A 19,701-nucleotide genomic window follows, 5' to 3' on the forward strand; every position below is an offset into this window, starting at 1 on the left:
TTGTATTGAGACAATTTGCTATATAATAAAAAATGCTGCCAAATCTGCAGTCTAACTAACAATAACTTTACTTTTTATTTTAAACATTTCATATAGAATAAATAAATAAATAAATAAATAAATAATAATATTTTTATTATGGTTATTATTATCATCATCATCATTATTTTTGTTTTTTTATTGTTTTTTGTTGTTTTATTGTTATTATTATTATTATTTGTACTTATCAAAAAAAAATTATAAAAAAATGTTACCAAGAAAAGGCACACTTAAGAACAATAACTACTTTTTATTGTTAATGTTTCATATTGAGCCAAAATAAAAACTACAACAACTCATTATTACACTGAAAAAAAATGATGTCTGCAAAATTGTTGCAAACAATTTGTTTGGGCTAAATTTAAACAAACAAATTAAATAAAGTAGTGTTGAACTTCCTTTGTTCATGTAAATTCAGCCGAAATAAATTGTTTACAGCTACCTAACTTTAAAAAAATGTAGTAAATCCAAGGAATCATCTTTGAATATTTTTTTCAGTGTATAATCTTTTTTATAGACATAATATATCATCTCAAACTGATGGAGTGAGTGTTTACAAGTGTGAAGTCCCGTGAAGGAGCTCCAGATGGAAACTGTTGTTTTGCGTTTACCTTATGATTAAAGTTGTTGCACGTTTGCCTGTTTCTGCCTCTGAATGAGCGTGTTTGAGCTACTTGTACATTAAGGTAGCGTTCAGAAAAAACAAAACACCCGCAAAGAAACTCTAGCTAGCGTATTGCAAGCGTGATTTCAAAGCAACACAAACAGCATGCAGAGGTATAAATGCACAGCGCAAGGCAGAAGTATAAACCAGGCTTTAGGCATAGGGTGATAACCGGCTTCTAGTTTTACACTGCTTTGGAAAAGTCAAGGTTTTAAAACCGTTAAAACGTTCTGTTATACCGTTCATAAGTTTTATGTAAGACATTTTTATTTAGTTTTCTTAGGGAAACAGTTTCTCCAGTAGTAAAGCACCCTCCTTATCAAAAGCTTCTGGTCAGCCCAAGATTCAGTAAACATCTGAAAAACAAATCGCTGAAAAGCCAACATCCAAGCATGCTCTAGACCTGAACAGTGCATTGGCTTTACTTTAGATCCACAGAAATGAAGGATATCCAAAGGTGCAAAGGTTCAAGTTTGAAAGATTTCAGTGTTTGTTACACAAATGAAGATAGCAGAAGTCAAAGATTTAGTTTCATCATTTAGCCTGACATGTTTAGTGCTCCAAAATACTTTAAACGCTTCTTAAAATTAAATGTATTGCGTTCAAAGAGGCAAAAAGTTGTTGTTTTTTTACCCAGACATTTAAAAAGTATATGTTTTCGAACAGTAATCACAATACCGTGATATTTTACCAAGCGGCAACCTCCCACTCTCCCTCGGGAAGCCAATACGCAAGTAACTGAAACTGCAATTCATCAGCTAGTCCTGGCTCCATATGGAGCACATTTCTATTGAGCCCACAGATAAAATGGCCGACTTTACTGCAGAAAAAAAGGTGTTTACAGCCTTGTACAAAGAGCGATTTTGGTTCATATAGCTATGATTACCCTTCATGAAAACTGTAAGGGGGGGGGGGGGTATATTAGGTTATATTAAGTTTGCATAATTAAGGGCGTGGCTATTTGAGTGACAGCTAGGTCTCGCTGGTCGCCGTTACTTCACCTCAGCTAATTCCGGCAGATTAGCTGCTGAACTCGGCATATACATCGTATTTTTGTGTTGTTTTATGTGGCTTTACACAGTCATTTGCCTTTTGGAATTATTTCTTACAATTATCAGATGATATGGGATGCTGTGTGCACTTAATTGTGCTCACAAACCATTCATGTGGCCTCCATTTCCCAGGTGAGTGAAATTATATACTTGTATACCATCTCTATAAATGTGTGTGTTTTATTTAAGATCATTTATCATTAATATTTTTCTTTAGAGCTGTAATGCACTCCAGAATGTGACTGAAGCATTGTCATTCAGTGTTATGCCTGGATTTCATAAATGGTCTTGGATTTCCTAACACAGACTGTAGTTGCTCAATGTATTACAGCAGTGTTTTTAAAAGACTAAACACTTTATTGATAAAGACTACAACCAAGCACATGTGGTCAGAACACAAACGAGTCGCAGGTAATGAGGTATTAAGCGTTTCTCCCAAATAAAGCCTACATAAGCAGAATCCTAGCAGACGTCTGTAGCTCCGCCTCTTTGCCCTTGTTTGGTATCCCCCAGTTGGTGCGATGACGCGCGAACAAAATGGCAATGGTTGGCAGCTTCTTTTGCATTCCTCAGAAACCTATGGGTGACGTCATGGATACTACGTCCATATCTTTTACAGGCTATGATTTTTCCATTTACTCTTATCTGAGTGTGGTGTTACTGACCCCCTGCTCATCCAATTTAAGCAGCTGCTCTGGGACTCTGGGAGAGTTGAGGGCCAGTCGGAGACACTGGATGTTCAGCTCCGGCACCACATACTCCAGCACCTCCTTCAGCGGGAGCCCGCGTGCCGTCCCGTGCCTCGCCGTGGAGGAAACGGCATCCTCCAGAATCGCCCCGCGCAGGGTGGTCAACTGAGGAGAAACAACGAGGAGAGTTCACATATGACTAAACCATAGAGATGTACAATAAACACACGCATGCATTCAACAGCAAAGACACTGAAGAGGGGGAAAGCTTAAATATTAAAGGTCCTGTGAAATGCTTTGAAATGTGCTTTTTTATTTAGTGTTCGGCGTAATCTCAACTGAAACACGAAGAGAGAGTGGGACATCCAGTAGCTCCTCCCGTTTTTTAAAATACAGCCAATAGCGTTTTGTTTTGATCTCAGCTCTACATGTGAGAGTGGTTGAGCTCAAGTGCATCTAATACAATGCAAATGAGAAGGGGGCGGGGAATGTCAGATACTAGAGAGCATTTGATTGGTCAGAAGATTCGATGAGAACCTCAAGTATGAGGTGACAACAAAAAAAAATCATTGATCCAAAGCTTACAAGTTTGTCACTTCGGCCTTAATGGATGTTTACATCAGGTTTATATCTTCTAAATGGGTTTCAATATCGTTTTGCGTGGATTACGGAGTGTTTTGTGACAAGCAACTTTGAAAAATGTGTGTTAAAGCCGTTTTAATCTGTCAGATGTGGTTCAAGCGCGAGAGAAAAACGTTCTCCTAGTTCAAGTGTCTGCCGTCAGAAATACAGTGTGTGTGTGTGTTTCCCCGGCCTGTCAGCTGTTAGCTCAGCGGCTCTTCAATACACACACACGCACACGCACACACGCACGCACGCACACACGCAATACTTCACTGCATTATAGAGCGAACCAGATTACTGGCATGAAACTTCACAGGTAAGTCATGCAATTTACAAAAATGACCAATAAAACTCTGTTATTGACACTCTGCTGGCTGATTTGCTGTTGATTCTAATCGCGAGCCGTTTATGTTTCATTAGTGTGTTGTATTTACCACGGTTTGTGTTTTTTTGTCATTTCAAAACACCACTTTATTTTCACTTTGTCACAGTTATTAAATCAGTGTGTTAGTGGGACAGTACAGTAGTCTACGTGTGTGTGTCAAACATTTTGGTGAATTACATGTGTTTGGGTTTTATATATACTGAAAGAAAGAGAAACTTGACTTTAGTGATGACGAGGCTTCATTTAAACAGCAGAAGATGCCGTCAGACAACGAGGGGAAAATGCCTCGCAGATTGTTTTCCATCCTATTAGATCGCATTTTTTTATTGTTCAGTCCAGGAGGTGGCGCTGATCGACAACAGGATTAGTTCAAAGATGATAAAAGCAGGTAAAATAGATTAAAACCTTCATTTCAGAGCTGTCCAAATGTGACTGTTTATACGCATCAGCTGCTGACCAGAAGTTCTTAGCATTCTCCTTGCGCATACACGCAAAGCATAATGGGTAATTCTGCGTTCTAAGAAAAAGGTCTATAACCAACAGTGGGTCTGGCGTTTGGGAGCACTTTGGTTTCCCTGTAAGTTATGAGGGTGATGGCAAGACAGTGGTGGAAAAAAAAAACCACTGACGTCTGCTATGAAAGTAAGCTATTTTAGCGGTAATATTTGAGCATGTCAACTCATTTACACTGACATCACGGAATCACTAACTGGAATTAGATGAAAACTTGAAACACACGCACTACGCAAGTATCTCCGCAGCATTGGAGAGAGGTCTGGATGCAGACCTGGTGCAGTGCAATCTGAGCTGCATCCAATGCTTTTTAATAAGCTCACCTAACCTCACCCCTCACAGTGACGTCACTCAGTCCATTTGAGTGCATTGTGTCTGATATTGCAACGATGCGTGATGCAACCTCAGCTTGCATCATAAAAACTGCATCAAGATACTATTGCAGCATTCAGACAGACAATTCTTACAGATTCAAACAGGGCAAAACAAATCACAGAGGTGATCGGTACATTTATAGCTGTGGATATGAGAGACCTTAATCGGTAGTGGAAATTTCGGGTTTGAAGAAAATGTTAAATGTAATAGAGCCCTGTTACATTATTCCTTCATAAGCCCATTTCAGTCAGATAATTCCTGTCTTCAGATACACTAAAATGGCAGGTGGACACTCATCTTTCTGAAAATAAAAAAAATACTTAAAAATAGATTAAAACTGAGTTCCATATAAAAACTAAATGGTTCTTTTCCTTTTATTTGTTTAACTACTACAATATTATATTTATTTTTTGTAAGCAGCTTTTGGTTTTGAGTATAAAGAAGGATTTGTTTTATTTGCTGCTAAGCAGAAACCCCAGACGTATAGCTCTATCAGTGTTTAAAGTAAAGAAAAAAAAAACAAGATCAAACTTTTATTATGTTCATTTTAATACATTAAAAAATACATTAAAATCAGATAAATCCTCTGGCTTTTTTCTTTTTTTGGTGTATCGAAAACATACCGAACTGTATCGAACCGAACCGTGATTTTTGTGAACCGTTATACCCCTAATATATATATAATATATATATATATATATATATATATATATATATATATATATATATATATATATATATATATATATATATATATATATATATATATATATATATATATATATTTATTTATTTATTTATTTAAGTTTACAAAACAACATATGCACATGAAAATGTTCATTATTTGATGACAAAGCAGCACATTTAGCTATTTAGCAAATGGTTTTGTTGTAGTTTCAGTTGTTTTTTACTAGTCCAGTCAAAATATTAATCAAGAGTTATTGGTAAAATAAGCCTAATAAAGAGTTTGGCCTTAATCCAGTCAGTCTATAAGTAAATAAAACTTTTAATAAAAAAATGCATAGATCTCCTGGCATGTTAAAATATTGGCAGATGGTTGTGCTCTCATCTGGAGAAAAGAAACTGAGCCTCAGCCCTTTATTCTGCTCGTTCACTTATAAAGTAAAAGCCTTTAGACTGATGTGAAGAACGAGAATCTCTTTCAAGATGTTTTGATTCATTTGAGTGTGTCTGTGGCTTCCTAATTCAGTTTAATTGCGAATCAGTGCCGTTAGAAGATGAAGATCAAAGGCTGAGGTTTAATGAGACGAGGCACTTGATTACAGACAGGAAATTATTGAAAATGTCTGCCTGTTGCATTGGTCAATATTAAATATATTTCATCCCATAGTAGGGATGAGACGATGCACTCAATTCTCTGGATGCCCTTCCAGCTGCAACCCAGTACTGGGAAACACCCATACACACTCATTCTCTCTCTCTCTCACACACACACACATACATAACGGCCAATTTAGTTTATTCAATTCCCCTATAGCACATGTGTTTGGACTGTGGGGGAAACCGGAGCACCCGGAAGAAAATAACGCCAACACAGGGAGAACATGCTAACTCCACACAGAAATGCTAACTGGCCCAGCCGGGGCTCGAACCAGCAACCTTCTTGCTGTGAAGCGACAGTGCTAACAACTGAGCCACTTTTCCAATATCTTGCAGCCCTAATAGTGGTTGATCAATTGAAGTACCTGACTGGTCCTGAAGGTAATGCGATAGTTATACTGCGCCGCATCTTTGTCCTTCCCATCATCTAGTTTCTCTCTGCGGACGCTGATGGCCACCGGACCCAAGTTCTCATCTACGCCAAAGTAGTTCTGGTGCTCTGAGGAACAAACACAGGACATATGTAAAGCATAGATGCGGGAAAACACCACACAGAGAAGCAGAATTTGCACTGGGAAGGAAGGAAGGGAGAAAGGAAAACAGGAAGGAAGTAAATAAATAAAGTAAATCAATAAGTAAATAAATATAATAAGTATGTAAATAGGTAAATAAATAATAAAATAAGTAAATAAGAAAGTAGATAAATTAGTAAATAAATAAGTAGTTAAATAAGTAAATAAATATATAAATAAATTAAACAAATAAGTAGATAAGTAAATAGCTAAAATATGTAGGTAAATAAGTAAATAATTTAATAATTTAAGTAAATAAATAAGTAAATAATTAAGCAAATAATAAAATAAGTAAACAAACAAGTGAATAAATAAAGTAAATAAACAAGTAAATAATAGGAAGGTAAGTTAAAAATAAATAAGTAAATAAATAAAACAAGTAAATAAGTAAATAAATAAAACAAGTAGGTAAATAAGTAAATAAATAAGCAAATAGGTAAGTAAATATGCATGTAAATAAATGAGTAAATAAATAAAATAAGTAAATAAATAAACAAACCAGTAAGCAAATAATTAAACAAAAAAAATAAGTAGGTACATAAGCAAATAAGTAAACAAATCAGTAAATAAGTAAATAATTACGCAAATAATTAAATAAGCAAACAAACAAGTAAATAAATGAAGTAAATAAGTAAATAAATTAAATAAGTAAAATAAGTAAATAAGTAAACAAACGAGCAAGAAAATAAATAAGTAGGTACATAGTTAAGTAAATAAATAAGTAAAAGAAAGAAAGAAAGAAAGAAAGAAAGAAAGGAAGGAAGGAAGGAAGGAAGGAAGGAAGGAAGGAAGGAGGAAGGAAGGAAGGAAGGAAGGAATGAAGGAAGGAAGGAAGGAAGGAAGGAAGGAAGGAAGGAAGGAAGGAAGGAAAGGAAGGAAGGAAGGAAGGGAAGGAAGGAAGGAAGGAAGGAAGGAAGGAAGGAAGGAAGGAAGGAAGGAAAGAAAGAAAGAAAGAAAGAAAGAAAGAAAGAAAGAAAGAAAGAAAGAAAGAAAGAAAGAAAGAAAGAAAGAAAGAAAGAAAGAAAGGAAAGAAAGAAAGAAAGAAAGAAAGAAAGAAAGAAAGAAAGAAAGAAAGAAAGAAAGAAAGAAAGAAAGAAAGAAAGAAAGAAGAAAGAAAGAAAGAAAGAAAGAAAGAAAGAAAGAAAGAAAGAAAGAAAGAAAGAAATTATTTTCTTTTCACAACAACAAGAGTTAGATTATTTTAGGACAATTATATTTATTTTCTGATGAGAAATAAACTCACTGCTCCCAAATGTAATAAATAGTTTTAAAAGTATATATTTTTCCTCCATTCAAGCAGCTCAAATATCCATACTCTACAGAGTCATTAGTGTCATGTATGAAGCATAATCTCTGATTTCACTGCACCATAGGGGTCCGTCAGAGATTAACAACAGAAATAAAGCCCTTCACAGACGAGGCTTAACCTCTTTCTTCTTGATATCCTTTTCAGTAAGCCCTTTTGGAGACAAACATGCATTTAGAGAGCACGGCAAAAACCTGATGCCAAAATTATGCAATATGATGGCCAACAATGAACTAAAGCATGGCTCAGGGGGAAAACATTAGGATAATGTGCACTGATGCAAAAAGCTAAACAAAAAAATACAACAACAAAGACAGCAGCCAATGCTACGTTAGTGTGCTGGATTCTACTAAAGATACAACATGAAACAAGCTTTTTTAAAGTTACGATAGCCGCAAAATGGAGGAAAAAACACTCAAACAGCCCATAATCCCACTCAAATCCAGCGGTGAACAACGAAAACACTCAACAGGACACTTTTCATCCACTCCACAGGACTCCCATGAGGATAAAGCCCAGCACCACAACAAATACTGACTACTTCTACACTACACTTTATTAGAAATACACTACTTGACAAAAGTCTTGTCGCCTATTTAGAAAACCACAAATAATAACTCGACTTCTAGTTGATCATTTGGTATCAGAAGTGGCTTATATGAAAGGTACAGGCCTCTAGATTACGCTTATTTGATCAAAATAAAATATGATCAGGCCTTGATTTTGAATGATTTCATTAGAACAGTAATATGTAAGGCAAAGGCCTCTTGATTATTTTAATTAGGACAGTAAGGTCTGACTTTGCTTGCTCAGTCTTGTCACTGACCAGAAATAATGTCCAGTATAGAATATAAAGTCATGCTGCAGTGGAAACAGAATGAATATTGTGTCTGACTCCATCATGAGCTTGGAGGACTGCATCCATACATCTCTGAATGACTCAAATCACTGATTAATAAAGTCATCTGGAATGGCAAAGAAAGCGCTCTTGCAGGACTCCCAGAGTTCATCAAGATTCTTTAGAATCATCTTCAATGCCTCCTCCATCTTACCCCAGACATGCTCAATAATGTTTATCTCTGGTGACTGGGCTGGCCAATCCTGGAGCACCTTGACCTTCTTTGCTTACAAGAACTTTGATGTGGAGGCTGAAGTATGAGAAGGAGCGCTATCCTGCTGAAGAATTTGCCCTCTCCTGTGGTTTGTAATGTAACGGGCAGCACAAATGTCTTGATACCTCAGGCTGTTGATGTTGATCATCCACTCTGCAGATCTCTTGCATGCTCCCATACTGAATGTAACCCCAAACCATGATGTTTCCTTCACCAAGCTTTACTGATCTCTATGAGAATCTTGGCTCCATGCGGGTTCCAGTAGGTCTTCTGCAGTATTTGTGATGATTGGGATGCAAAAATCTACCTTCTGCTGCTTTTACAAATGATCAACTAGAAGTCAAGTTATTATTTGTTGCTCTTACAACTAGGATCCACGACAAGACTTTTGTCAGGTAGTGTATATATAAAATATGAATAATACCTACACTTTGCATTTGGAAAGAATCAGACATGACACCTCTAGAAATTCTGCAAAATGTGATAAAATGTGGAATCTAATCTGTTTTTCTAACACAATATAAGGACTAATAATGTGTAATTTCTGTACATTAGCAAGTTTGTTTGGGTTTTTCTCGATACATCCATTGCAGTGTCTTTTTGTAGGTCATATATGCTTTGTATGTCACCATTTTCCCTGGTTTCATTCTTTATGTGACATTTTTAACAGATTATTGTTACAAGATGGGTTTGTCTATAATAAAAATATTATGCATGCATTGCTCAAGTGTGAGTTTTTTAACTGAGTGTCAAAATCTTGATGCTTCTGTGGGTCTCGTCTATCAGATCTGAGCTTTATTCTTCTGTATTTTCTATTGGATTGGAGTCAGGTGATGGCTAGGCCATTCTACAGCTTGATTTTCTTTCTCTGAAAGCGTTTGAGAGTCTCCTTGGCTGTGTTTTGGATCATTGTCTTGCTGAAATGTCCACTCTGGTTTCATCTTCATCCTCCTGCTAATGTAGATGTTGGACTGAAGCAGCTGATATTCATTTACACTGAGGAAGGGCAGAGAGTTGCTGAAGAACTACTGAGAGATTTCAGCAGCTGTCTGGGCTTTCAATGCAACACCTTCCTTTCTTCATGTGTTCAATTCTCTTTACCTGTGTCGTTTCATTTTATTACACACAACTTCATTTGTAAACTAATTAGTTTTGTTTTCTTTGCATATATAGGGATTTCTTTGGTTGTTACCAACATCCTGGGAAAATTTCAGGTCAGCGGCACCTTTAGAAATGTGTTTTCTGAGAAAAATGGTGATGTGTTCAATACTTATTTTCTCCACTCTACATGAAGTATATAAACACCCTTTATTAGAACCTTGCTGCAAAATAAAAAGGTAAAAGCAGCTTTTGATGAATCACCACCTGGTTTTGAGATGGTAAATTATCTTTGGTCAAGCTGGATTTGTAAGGATACCATGGTACTTTAATAGTAGTAGTAGTAATGATATCTACATTTAGCACATTATATAAGGTTTACATTTACATATATCATTCAACAGTCTGGAGTCAGCAAGATATACATTGTATTCGTGTTGTCACAATACTGGATTTTCTTACTTTGATACGATACCTTGAAATCATTGAACACAATTTGAGGAAACTATGATGACAGCACATAATATTTGACTAGATATTTTTCAAGATACTAGTATTCAGCTTAGTGACATTTAAGGTAGGGTTAGGAAATGTCGACCAATTTGGCATCGTACGATGTCTAATGTGAAACATCGCGATGGGTGTTTAATTGTGATTAATTACTTATGAATAATTAATTAATTAATAACAAATGAATTATTTTTAGCCTACTGTTTCAACTACCTGACCCACATGATCTTTATTTTACCCATAACCAAATCATAAATAAATAAAGATAAGTTACACACAAATCACCACTGTCAACCACTATTTCTGCGGGACTCTGGCATGAATAGGCAGAGTGATCTGTGTCGTTATAATGGTGTCCACAAACGCCACAGATGCACAACCAAGAGGGACCAACCAACCGTACCTGAGGTTTTCACTAAAATTACTTAGTACAAGTGTGAAAGTGAAAGATTGAAGCAGTGTACTGATGCTGTGACATGTTACCTGATAGACTCAAAAGACCAAAGAGTCATTAGATCGAGACAAGATGAATTAAACATCAAGTTTAATAACTATAATGAGACGCCATCCAGTGGTACATCTTTGATAAACTGTCCGTCGTGCACTGCTCTCTGTGGTTTTGTGCTCAAAGCACTCGATACTGACTGCTGGAGCTTAGACACGCACGTACGCTGCTGCAGTGCATGACAGTGTGTGTGTGTGTGTGTGTGTGTGTGTGTGTGTGTGTGTGTGTGTGTTTGTGTGGTCACCATGGACTGTAAAATATATGGACGTAAAACCTGTGATGTCACCCATAGGTTTCTGAAGAGCGCAAAAGAAGCTACAAGTAGGCGCGGCCAACCGTCGCCATTTTGTTCGAGCATCATCGCACCCACGGCGGGATGCCAAACAAGGGAAAAGAGGCGGAGAGTGAGCGGAGCTACAGACTCCTGCTGGCACTTTGCTTAGACCTGGCAGACAGACTTTACTTTGGGTGAAACGCTTGATACTTTATTACCTGCGGCTCGTTTGTGTTCTGACCACATGTGCTTGGCTGTACACTATATCAATAAAGTGTTTAGACTTTTAAAACACTGTAGTAATACATTGAGCCACTAAACATTGTTCTTATGACGTTTTTCTACAGGAGGAAAACGCGAATTACTTCCAAACACTTCAGATATAGTGTGTGTTAGTAAATGCAAGACTATTGATGAACTCCAGCATAACACTGTATGACAACGCTTCAGATGACTGTTCTAGAGCCTACAGCTAATCAATCTGTCAGATTCTGGAGTGCTTTACGGGTCTAAAGAAAAATATTAATGATAAGTGATCTTAAATAAAACATACACATTTATAGAGATGGTCTATAAGTATATAACTTTACTCACATGGGAAACGGAGGCCACATGAATGGTTTGTGAGCACAATTAAGTGCACACAGCATCCCATATCATCTGATAATTGTAAGGAAATAAGTCCAAAAGGCAGCTGACTGTGTAAAGCTACATAATACGATACACACAAAAATACGATGTATATGCCGAGATCAGTGGCTAATCTGCCGGATTCAGCTGAGGTGAAGTGACGGCGACCAGCGAGACCTAGCTGCCACTCAAGTGGCCACGCCCTTAATTATGCAAACTTAATATAACCTAATATAAAGGAAATAGATGAGTTATAAAAAAATTCACCCCCCTCACAGTTGTCATGAAGGGTAATAATAGCTATATGAACCAAATCGTTCGTTGTACCCGGCTGTAAACACCTTTTTCTGCTGTAAAGTTGGCCATTCTAACAGAGGGCTCAATTGCAATTTGCTCTATTATGGAGCCAGGACTAGCGGAATTTTGATGAATTGCAGTTTCAGTTACTTCCGTATTGGCTTCCCGAGGGAGAGCGGGAGGTTGCCGCTTGGTGGTCACGTAATGTGCGATTTCAGCGGTATAGTGGTGAAAGAGGGCTTTTCAGAAATTCTAGGTTAAACGCCAGTGTGGACGTGGATCGTTTTTGTTCTATTATGAGATGTATGAATGGGCCGTGTGTATTCTTCACGAGCGGGTTGCTGCTAAGATGGGGGCGGGGACGGATGATTGCGATAATGGCTCAGCATCGTGATGTCTATCACCCATCGGCGATGGACGATGACATCGTCTATCTACCCAAACCTAATTCAAAGGACATTTGACTAGCGTAATTAGGCAAGTCATTGTATAACAGTGGTTTGTTCTGTAGACAATCCAAAACTAATATTGCTTAAGGGGGCTAATAATATTGACCTTAAAATGGTTTTTAAAAATTAAAAACTGCTTTTATTCTAGCTGAAATAAAACAAATAAGACTTTCTCCAGAAGAAAAAATATTATAGGAAATACTGTGAGAAATTCCTGAATCTGTATTGGGAAATATTTGAATAAGAAAATTTATATTATTTAAAAGAAAGAAATTAAAAGACATTTTTACTTCTATTATACTTCTTTTTTTTAAACAAAATATTATAAAGGTTCAAGGACTTAAGATGTCTATTAACGCATTATAACAGTCCTAGAACTGTAATTAAAGAATTAATAGCGCTCATGCATTCATGCAACAGTGCTGCAGACTTTAAGCAGACGTGTCACATCTTGCCTCCTCCCAGTTTTTGCAGCATCTTGGTCACGAAGAGGGAAGGAAATGCTGAGTTAATGGAATCAATGCTACTCCCTGGGTGATAAAAGCATCATGGAAAAGTGAGGTGTGAAGGAGGATAGTGGCTCTGGGGGGAGACGTGTTGACAGGTCTGTCCTTTCCAGGTCCCTGTGGAGATGATGATGGGGTGATGACCAGCTAGCAAAGGTTAAATGGACTCCGACTGTTAGTCTGAAGTCTAGAAAGTCAGACTGTCGAAATAAAAACTGCATTTGCAGCAAATGTTGCATTCAATTTCATTCTGGGTTCTGCTTTGATTTAGTCAAAATCAATTTGATGTTCAATTAGAATTTTACAAAACTGAGTATAGAATTTAAAGTCATGCTGCAGTGGAAACAGAATGAATATTGTGTCTGACTCCATCATGAGCTTGGAGGACTGCATCCATACATCTCTGCAATGACGTACATTCTACTTGGGATTTCGTAGCGCGGTTCTAGCACACTAATTAAATGCCTAAAACCTGAGTTTTCTACCACTGATTGAGTTTGTATGTCTGCGGCTATAAATACTCCTACCGCGCTTGTAATTGCCTTCGCATGTGTTGAGTTACTTGGAAGTTTTATTCCAAATGAAGACGGGAGAGTAGTTTGTGTTACGCTTGTCGGTTTAACAAATAAATCTATGTTTTTACGGTGCCTGCGGAGATGCCCTGCCATGTTAATCGTTCTGCCTGTAGAATATTGTGGTAAACGTACATAGCAGAGCTTGCGAACTGTATTTTTTTTTTGTCGACAACACAATCTAAACATAAATCACTGGAAATCCAAAATACTTCCACATCGGCGAGGGGGTTCAAGTTCTGTTGATGGGTCTCTTGCGTCTGCAGTTGCCATGCTTTTTTCTGGCTGTTTGTTGTAGCTGTTAGGTTGACTCGCAGCACATCAACAAGCGTGTTTTGTTTTGTTTTTTCGCTTGGCAAGCCAAGCTGATGTAACATGGGGGCGTTGCAGCATCGACGACTCAATTTTTTGATTCGATAATCGAGATTGAGCATAAATTTTGATCGTTTTCGATTTAAAATCGAAATTAAAACCGAAATTAAAACTTGAAAACGAAATTGTGACACCCTTACTTTAAATGCTTCTGTACAACTTTGCTGCCTTTATAAAACATCTGTCTTGAGGTTTGACTCTCTGATGTGATTTTTCTAGGTGCAGTTTGATTGGACGGGAATCACAGCACTGATTATTCTACTAAACCAATCACTATAGACAAGAAAAAATAAACCTATGAAGTATGCTGCATCCCAATTTGCATATTATCCGTCCTAAATAGTATTCGAAAATAGAATTAGTACGTCCCAAATTGTAGTATGATATATATATATATATATATATATATATATATATATATATATATAAAGGCTCCTGGATGATTTACTATTTCGAAGTGTATAACCATCTATACTAATATTATATTGTGCGTTGGATGTGAATTTGTTTAGAACTACAAACGCGGGTGAAAAATGTAAATAAACTACAAACATGGTGCACGCGCGAGACCAATCATCAAATGGAAAGGCTTCAGTAAAGTTGTTTGAACGACTGTTAATCAATATCTAGCCCACAGGAATATATTTAAATGGCGTTTTGCGTGTTATATTTCATCTGCAACAATAACGTGAACTCGTATCAAGATAAGTTTGGACATTAACGTCTGAATGCAGAATTATAAAAGGCCCAAGGAGATTTCTCTGCATGATAGACTTGTGAATGGCAGATTAACCTGCTGCTGCTTCTCCAATAAGGTAGGTGATCAAATATGAAATGTGGATGATGTGTCGAGAGATGATAGACGGGACTTAATTAAGCAACATAATCTGTTAACAAGGAAGTAGTATGTCCCAAAGCTTGCATAATCTTCAGTTACACACTCAAAAGTATATACTTTTAATTCACAAAAAAAGTACATGCTTTTAGGGCGTAGTATAAGTATGCGAATTGGGACGCAGCAGAACTCCAGGTAGAAGGAAAGTAGTGCAGTAAAAACACAGAGAAAATGCTACTCAGTTCTAGTAATTTGAGTATTGGTAATCCGATACTTTACACCACTGATTATTAACCATCTTCACTGATAATTTAGAGGCCCGAGATAGTAAAGCATGGTGTTTGTTACACGTTTTGAATGGAGAAACACTTGTGGCGAGGGTTGAGGTGTGAGAATGTTCTGCTGTCTGTGGCCTGTGATTTGTCATGTGAGAATAGACATGGTGAGGTGCAGCTGTTCCCCTATGAAGAGCGAGACGGGACCCCGTCCACACACCGCACTCCCACCGCTCTTCATTAAAACACACCTTTGCAAGTCCGGAAATGGAGCAAGGAAATGATACCTCAGCTTAAACTGCACGAGGTCGGCTGTGTACAGTTAAAGTCAAAATTATTAGCCCTCCTTCAATTATGTTTAACAGAGCAAGGATTTTTTCCTATAATATTTTTTCTTCTGGAGAAAGTCTTATTTGTTTTATTTCAGCTAGAACTGACTGAAGTATTATTAGCCCCTTTAAGCCCCTTTCTTGTTTTGGATTGTCTACAGAACAAATCAGGGTTCAACACTAAGGGATTTTTCTACTGGCGCGATCGGGCTTGTGTTTGAGATTTTTACTTGCCATGCCAAAATGTTCACTGTCCCCACCAAAAAAGTTAAAGACTATTTCTCAGCCAGATATTTTAAATAATGTATCAAAACTAACGTCTGTACATCTAGAATTTCAATATATAAAAAAGTTAATAAACGTATAAAGCCTGGTTATACTTGACGCATACGCTAATTCATTTGAGTGCACGTCGCAAATGTGACATCATCGCTGTGTTTGTGGAGGTTTACTTTAGGTGCGCGCAACATGATCTCAGCTGGTGGAGCGGACGATTTTTTTTGAGAGTCGAGCAAACAGTTCACACGGCGCCGCATTTGATTCGAGTCGAATATGAAGCGGTTTGATGGCAACACAGTGGCGCACTAGGTAGTGCTGTCGCCCCACAGCAAGAAGGTCGCTGGTTTGAGCTTCGGCTGGGTCAGTTGGCGTTTCTGTGTGGAGTTTGCATGTTCTCCCTGCGTTCGTGTGGGTTTCCTCCGGGTGCTCTGATTTCCCCCACAGTCCAAAGACATGCAGTACAGGTGAATTGGGAAGGCTAAATTATCAGCAGTGTATGAGTGTGAATGAGTGTGTATGGATGTTTCCCAGAGATGGGTTGCGGCTGGAAGGGCATCCGCTGCGTAAAACATGTGCTGGATAAGTTGGCGGTTCATTCCGCTGTGGTGACCCCGGATTAATAAAGGGACTAAGCTGAAAAGAAAATGAATGAATGAAACGCTTTGAAGAGATTTAGTCTGAAACAGGTACAACTGTAAAGACATCTTTATGATCCACCCATGCGTGATCATAGGGATCACCAGATGACTAATGATTATTGGACAGAAAATGCAACATTCGTGGGAAAGGAAGACATTTTTTGGCAAAAACTTGAGGGATAAGTGTTTAAGCCAAAAGAGGCCATGGCAAAAGTGGAGACCCAGCTACACAATTACAGTTTTTCCACCATTCACAGGTTTTAAACTGATGTATATACTACAATTTTTAACTTAAAACAATTTAATAGTTACAAAACTATAATTAAAGAACTAATTATTTCTTTGATAACTGGAAAAAAAATATTTGAACCTTTCGGTTTACAGTATACTGATGGCCTGTTTTTCTAGGCTTTATTGGTGATAATGGTCAGGAATGTTGGACCATTATTGCCTTTTTAGCAAACAAGTAGAGGACAGAAACTAGCCAGACAGTACTGTGTCATTTGTGGAGCAGGATAAATCTAAAATAAAATCTGTAACAGTGAATATAAACATTACTATGGACATCTTAATAAAGAAATAAACACATTAAGGGTGTTTATTTGCTGAAATTCATAATAAAATCAGTTTTATTTATTTTGTGCAACGTATTTTATAATGTTTTTATGTATAGTACACATTTTGATAAGGGGAAAAACAATAAATCATTGTATGAATGTTGTAATGTTTCAATAATTTTCCATTGAAAAACGAGTGAAGGTCATGTGACCATGAGGACGAACGCAGCATCTCATTTCTCACAGGACGCGTTCTCTGTTCTCGAGGTCTCCCGAGTTCGTTCTTCTGAGGACACCTGGCAAGACCGGTCTTCACAAGAAGGAAAGTCCGTGCTCTGCGTTCTTGGATTTGAGAAACAGCCCTTTTGTTACACAATGACTTGTTTTATGCATTAGCTTTGTGGGCCTTTGTGTTCCTCCAGCGTATTTCTCTGTTTTGCCAACCATTGAGCACTATGCCAGCGAGAGATTGAAATATGTTTGGTATGTTCAGAAACATTTAAGAGTGTGATTAATGTTGTGGTTTTGTTTTGATTTTTCTCCTGTCATTTCTTGTTTCAATTTGTACGTTTATTCTTGCTCAATCATTTCTACCCATAATGTTAAGAATTGTGGTCAACTCTGATATAATAAACACTTGAGAATTGAGGGGTTGTACCTTTGTTATTGTTTTGGAAAAAGCGAGTTAGGTAATTGCCATAGACTGTAAAACATATGGACGTAGCATCCGTGACGTCACCCATAGGTTTCTGAAGAGCGCAAAAGAAGCTACAAGTAGGCGCGGCCAACCGTCGCCATTTTGTTCGCGCGTCATCGCACCCACGGCGGGATACCAAACAAGGGCAAAGAGGCGGAGAGTGAGCGGAGCTACAGACACTTGCTGGCATTTTGCTTAGACCTGGCAGACAGACTTTACTTTGGGAGAAACGCTTAATACTTTATTACCTGCGGCTCGTTTGTGTTCTGACCACATGTGCTTGGCTGTATACTATATCAATAAAGTGTTTAGACTTTTAAAAACACCGCTGTAATACATTGAGCCACTAAACATTGTTCTTATGACGTTTTTCTACAGGAGGAAAACGCAAATTACTTCCAAACACTTCAGATATAGTGTGTGTTAGTAAATGCAAGACTATTGATGAACTCCAGCATAACACTGTATGACAACGCTTCAGATGACTGTTCTAGAGCCTACAGCTAATCAATCTGGCACATTCTGGAGTGCTTTACGGGTCTAAAGAAAAATATTAATGATAAATGATCTTAAATAAAACATACACATTTATAGAGATGGTCTATAAGTATATAACTTTACTCACATGGGAAACGAGGCCATGTGAATGGTTTGTGAGCACAATTAAGTGCACACAGCATCCCATATCATCTGATAATTGTAAGAAATAAGTCCAAAAGGCAGCTGACTGTGTAAAGCCACATAATACGATACACACAAAAATACGATGTATATGCCGAGATCAGTGGCTAATCTGCCGGATTCAGCTGAGGTGAAGTGACGGCGACCAGCGAGACCTAGCTGTCACTCAAGTGGCCACGCCCTTAATTATGCAAACTTAATATAACCTAATATAAAGGAAATAGATGAGTTATAAAAAAATTTACCCCCATCACAGTTGTCATGGAGGGTAATAATAGCTATATGAACCAAAATCGTTCTTTGTACCAGGCTGTAAACACCTTTTTTTTCTGCTGTAAAGTTGGCCATTCTAACAGTGGGCTCAATTGCAATTTGCTCTATTATGGAGCCAGGACTAGAGGAATTTTGATGAATTGCAGTTTCAGTTACTTCCGTATTGGCTTCCCGAGGGAGAGCGGGAGGTTGCCGCTTGGTAATTGCTGAATTTTATTTATTATGGTTATTTTCTTTACGTAAGGTAGTTGGTAAATAAAGATATTTTTGTTGCCCTGAAGATATATTCTTATCTCATGTAATAAACAAAGCTTGTTACGTTCAAATTCTCTCTGGTATTGGGTCTCCTTTCATTTCTGTTGTGATCGACCCCTAGACGGTCATAACACACTACTGTCATCATGGCAAAGATAAAAGAAATCAGTTATTAAAAATGAGTTATTAAAACTATTATATTTAGAAATTATTGAAAAAAAATTCTTCTTTTCGTTAAACAAAAATTGAGAAAAAATATATACAGGGGGGCTAATAATTCAGGAGGTCTAGTAATTCTGACCTCAACTGTATGACTGAGAAGGTGTCAGCGGCTGCTCTTTTTGTTATTGCATGTCTGCACATCTGCATAGTCCTGACAGGATTGTGTTACCCGTTCCTAAGCTCTGGAAAAACAGCTGCTCCACCTCTCGCCATGCAGAAATGAGTTTCATTCCTTTGACTGCCTGCTGAATAATGAGCCGAGGCCTGTGGGTGAAAGCTGCGATTGTGTCCTGCACGTTCACAGGCTTTCCAACCATAGCGAATGAGCCAATTACAGCCCAGCTCAGATGACAATAAATCATGTTAGCCAGCTCGTTCTATTGGGAAATAGATAATCATCCGCCGTGCAGCGTCGCCAAAGACCTATCAAGCAGAAGAGCTCAATTTCCTCTGTGCAACAGAGCCGTCTTCATCTGTACCGGGTTATATTTAAGACACTGATTAGCCTTGTGCATTAAACTATTTATTTTAAGTGCAGTTTAAAGAGGGAGGGAGTTTAAGCTTGATGTGAATTAGAAATTTGAAGTTTTGGCTTTTGGTTACCAGTGAATTAATCGCCTTGTTACATTAATTCTGTTTTTATTTGCTCTCTGCTGTTCTTCTGAAATCTAGGTGTTCCAATTGGTTGGCTGAGTTCTCCCGAGTGGACCAATCAGAAGAGGATGAGATATTTAAGCACTCCTCCAGTGATGACTCAAGCCAGATTCGAGGGGGA

General features: G+C 37.6%; 1 protein-coding gene across 3 annotated transcripts in view; it reads right to left on the reverse strand.

The window, feature by feature from the left end:
* Positions 1-19,701, reverse strand: part of LOC130239311 (signal-induced proliferation-associated 1-like protein 2) — a 175,312-nt gene that overhangs the window by 146,817 nt on the left and 8,794 nt on the right. For all 3 annotated transcript variants that reach the window (XM_056470415.1, XM_056470416.1, XM_056470414.1), the window contains exons 3-4: positions 6,048-6,181; positions 2,421-2,609 (exon numbers count right to left, since the gene is read on the reverse strand). In XM_056470415.1, coding sequence (XP_056326390.1) covers positions 2,421-2,609; positions 6,048-6,181 — 323 coding nt within the window. The remainder of the gene's footprint in view (positions 1-2,420; positions 2,610-6,047; positions 6,182-19,701) is intronic.

The sequence above is a fragment of the Danio aesculapii genome, chromosome 13, assembly GCF_903798145.1.
Source record: "Danio aesculapii chromosome 13, fDanAes4.1, whole genome shotgun sequence".
NCBI classification, from domain to species: Eukaryota; Metazoa; Chordata; class Actinopteri; order Cypriniformes; family Danionidae; genus Danio; species Danio aesculapii.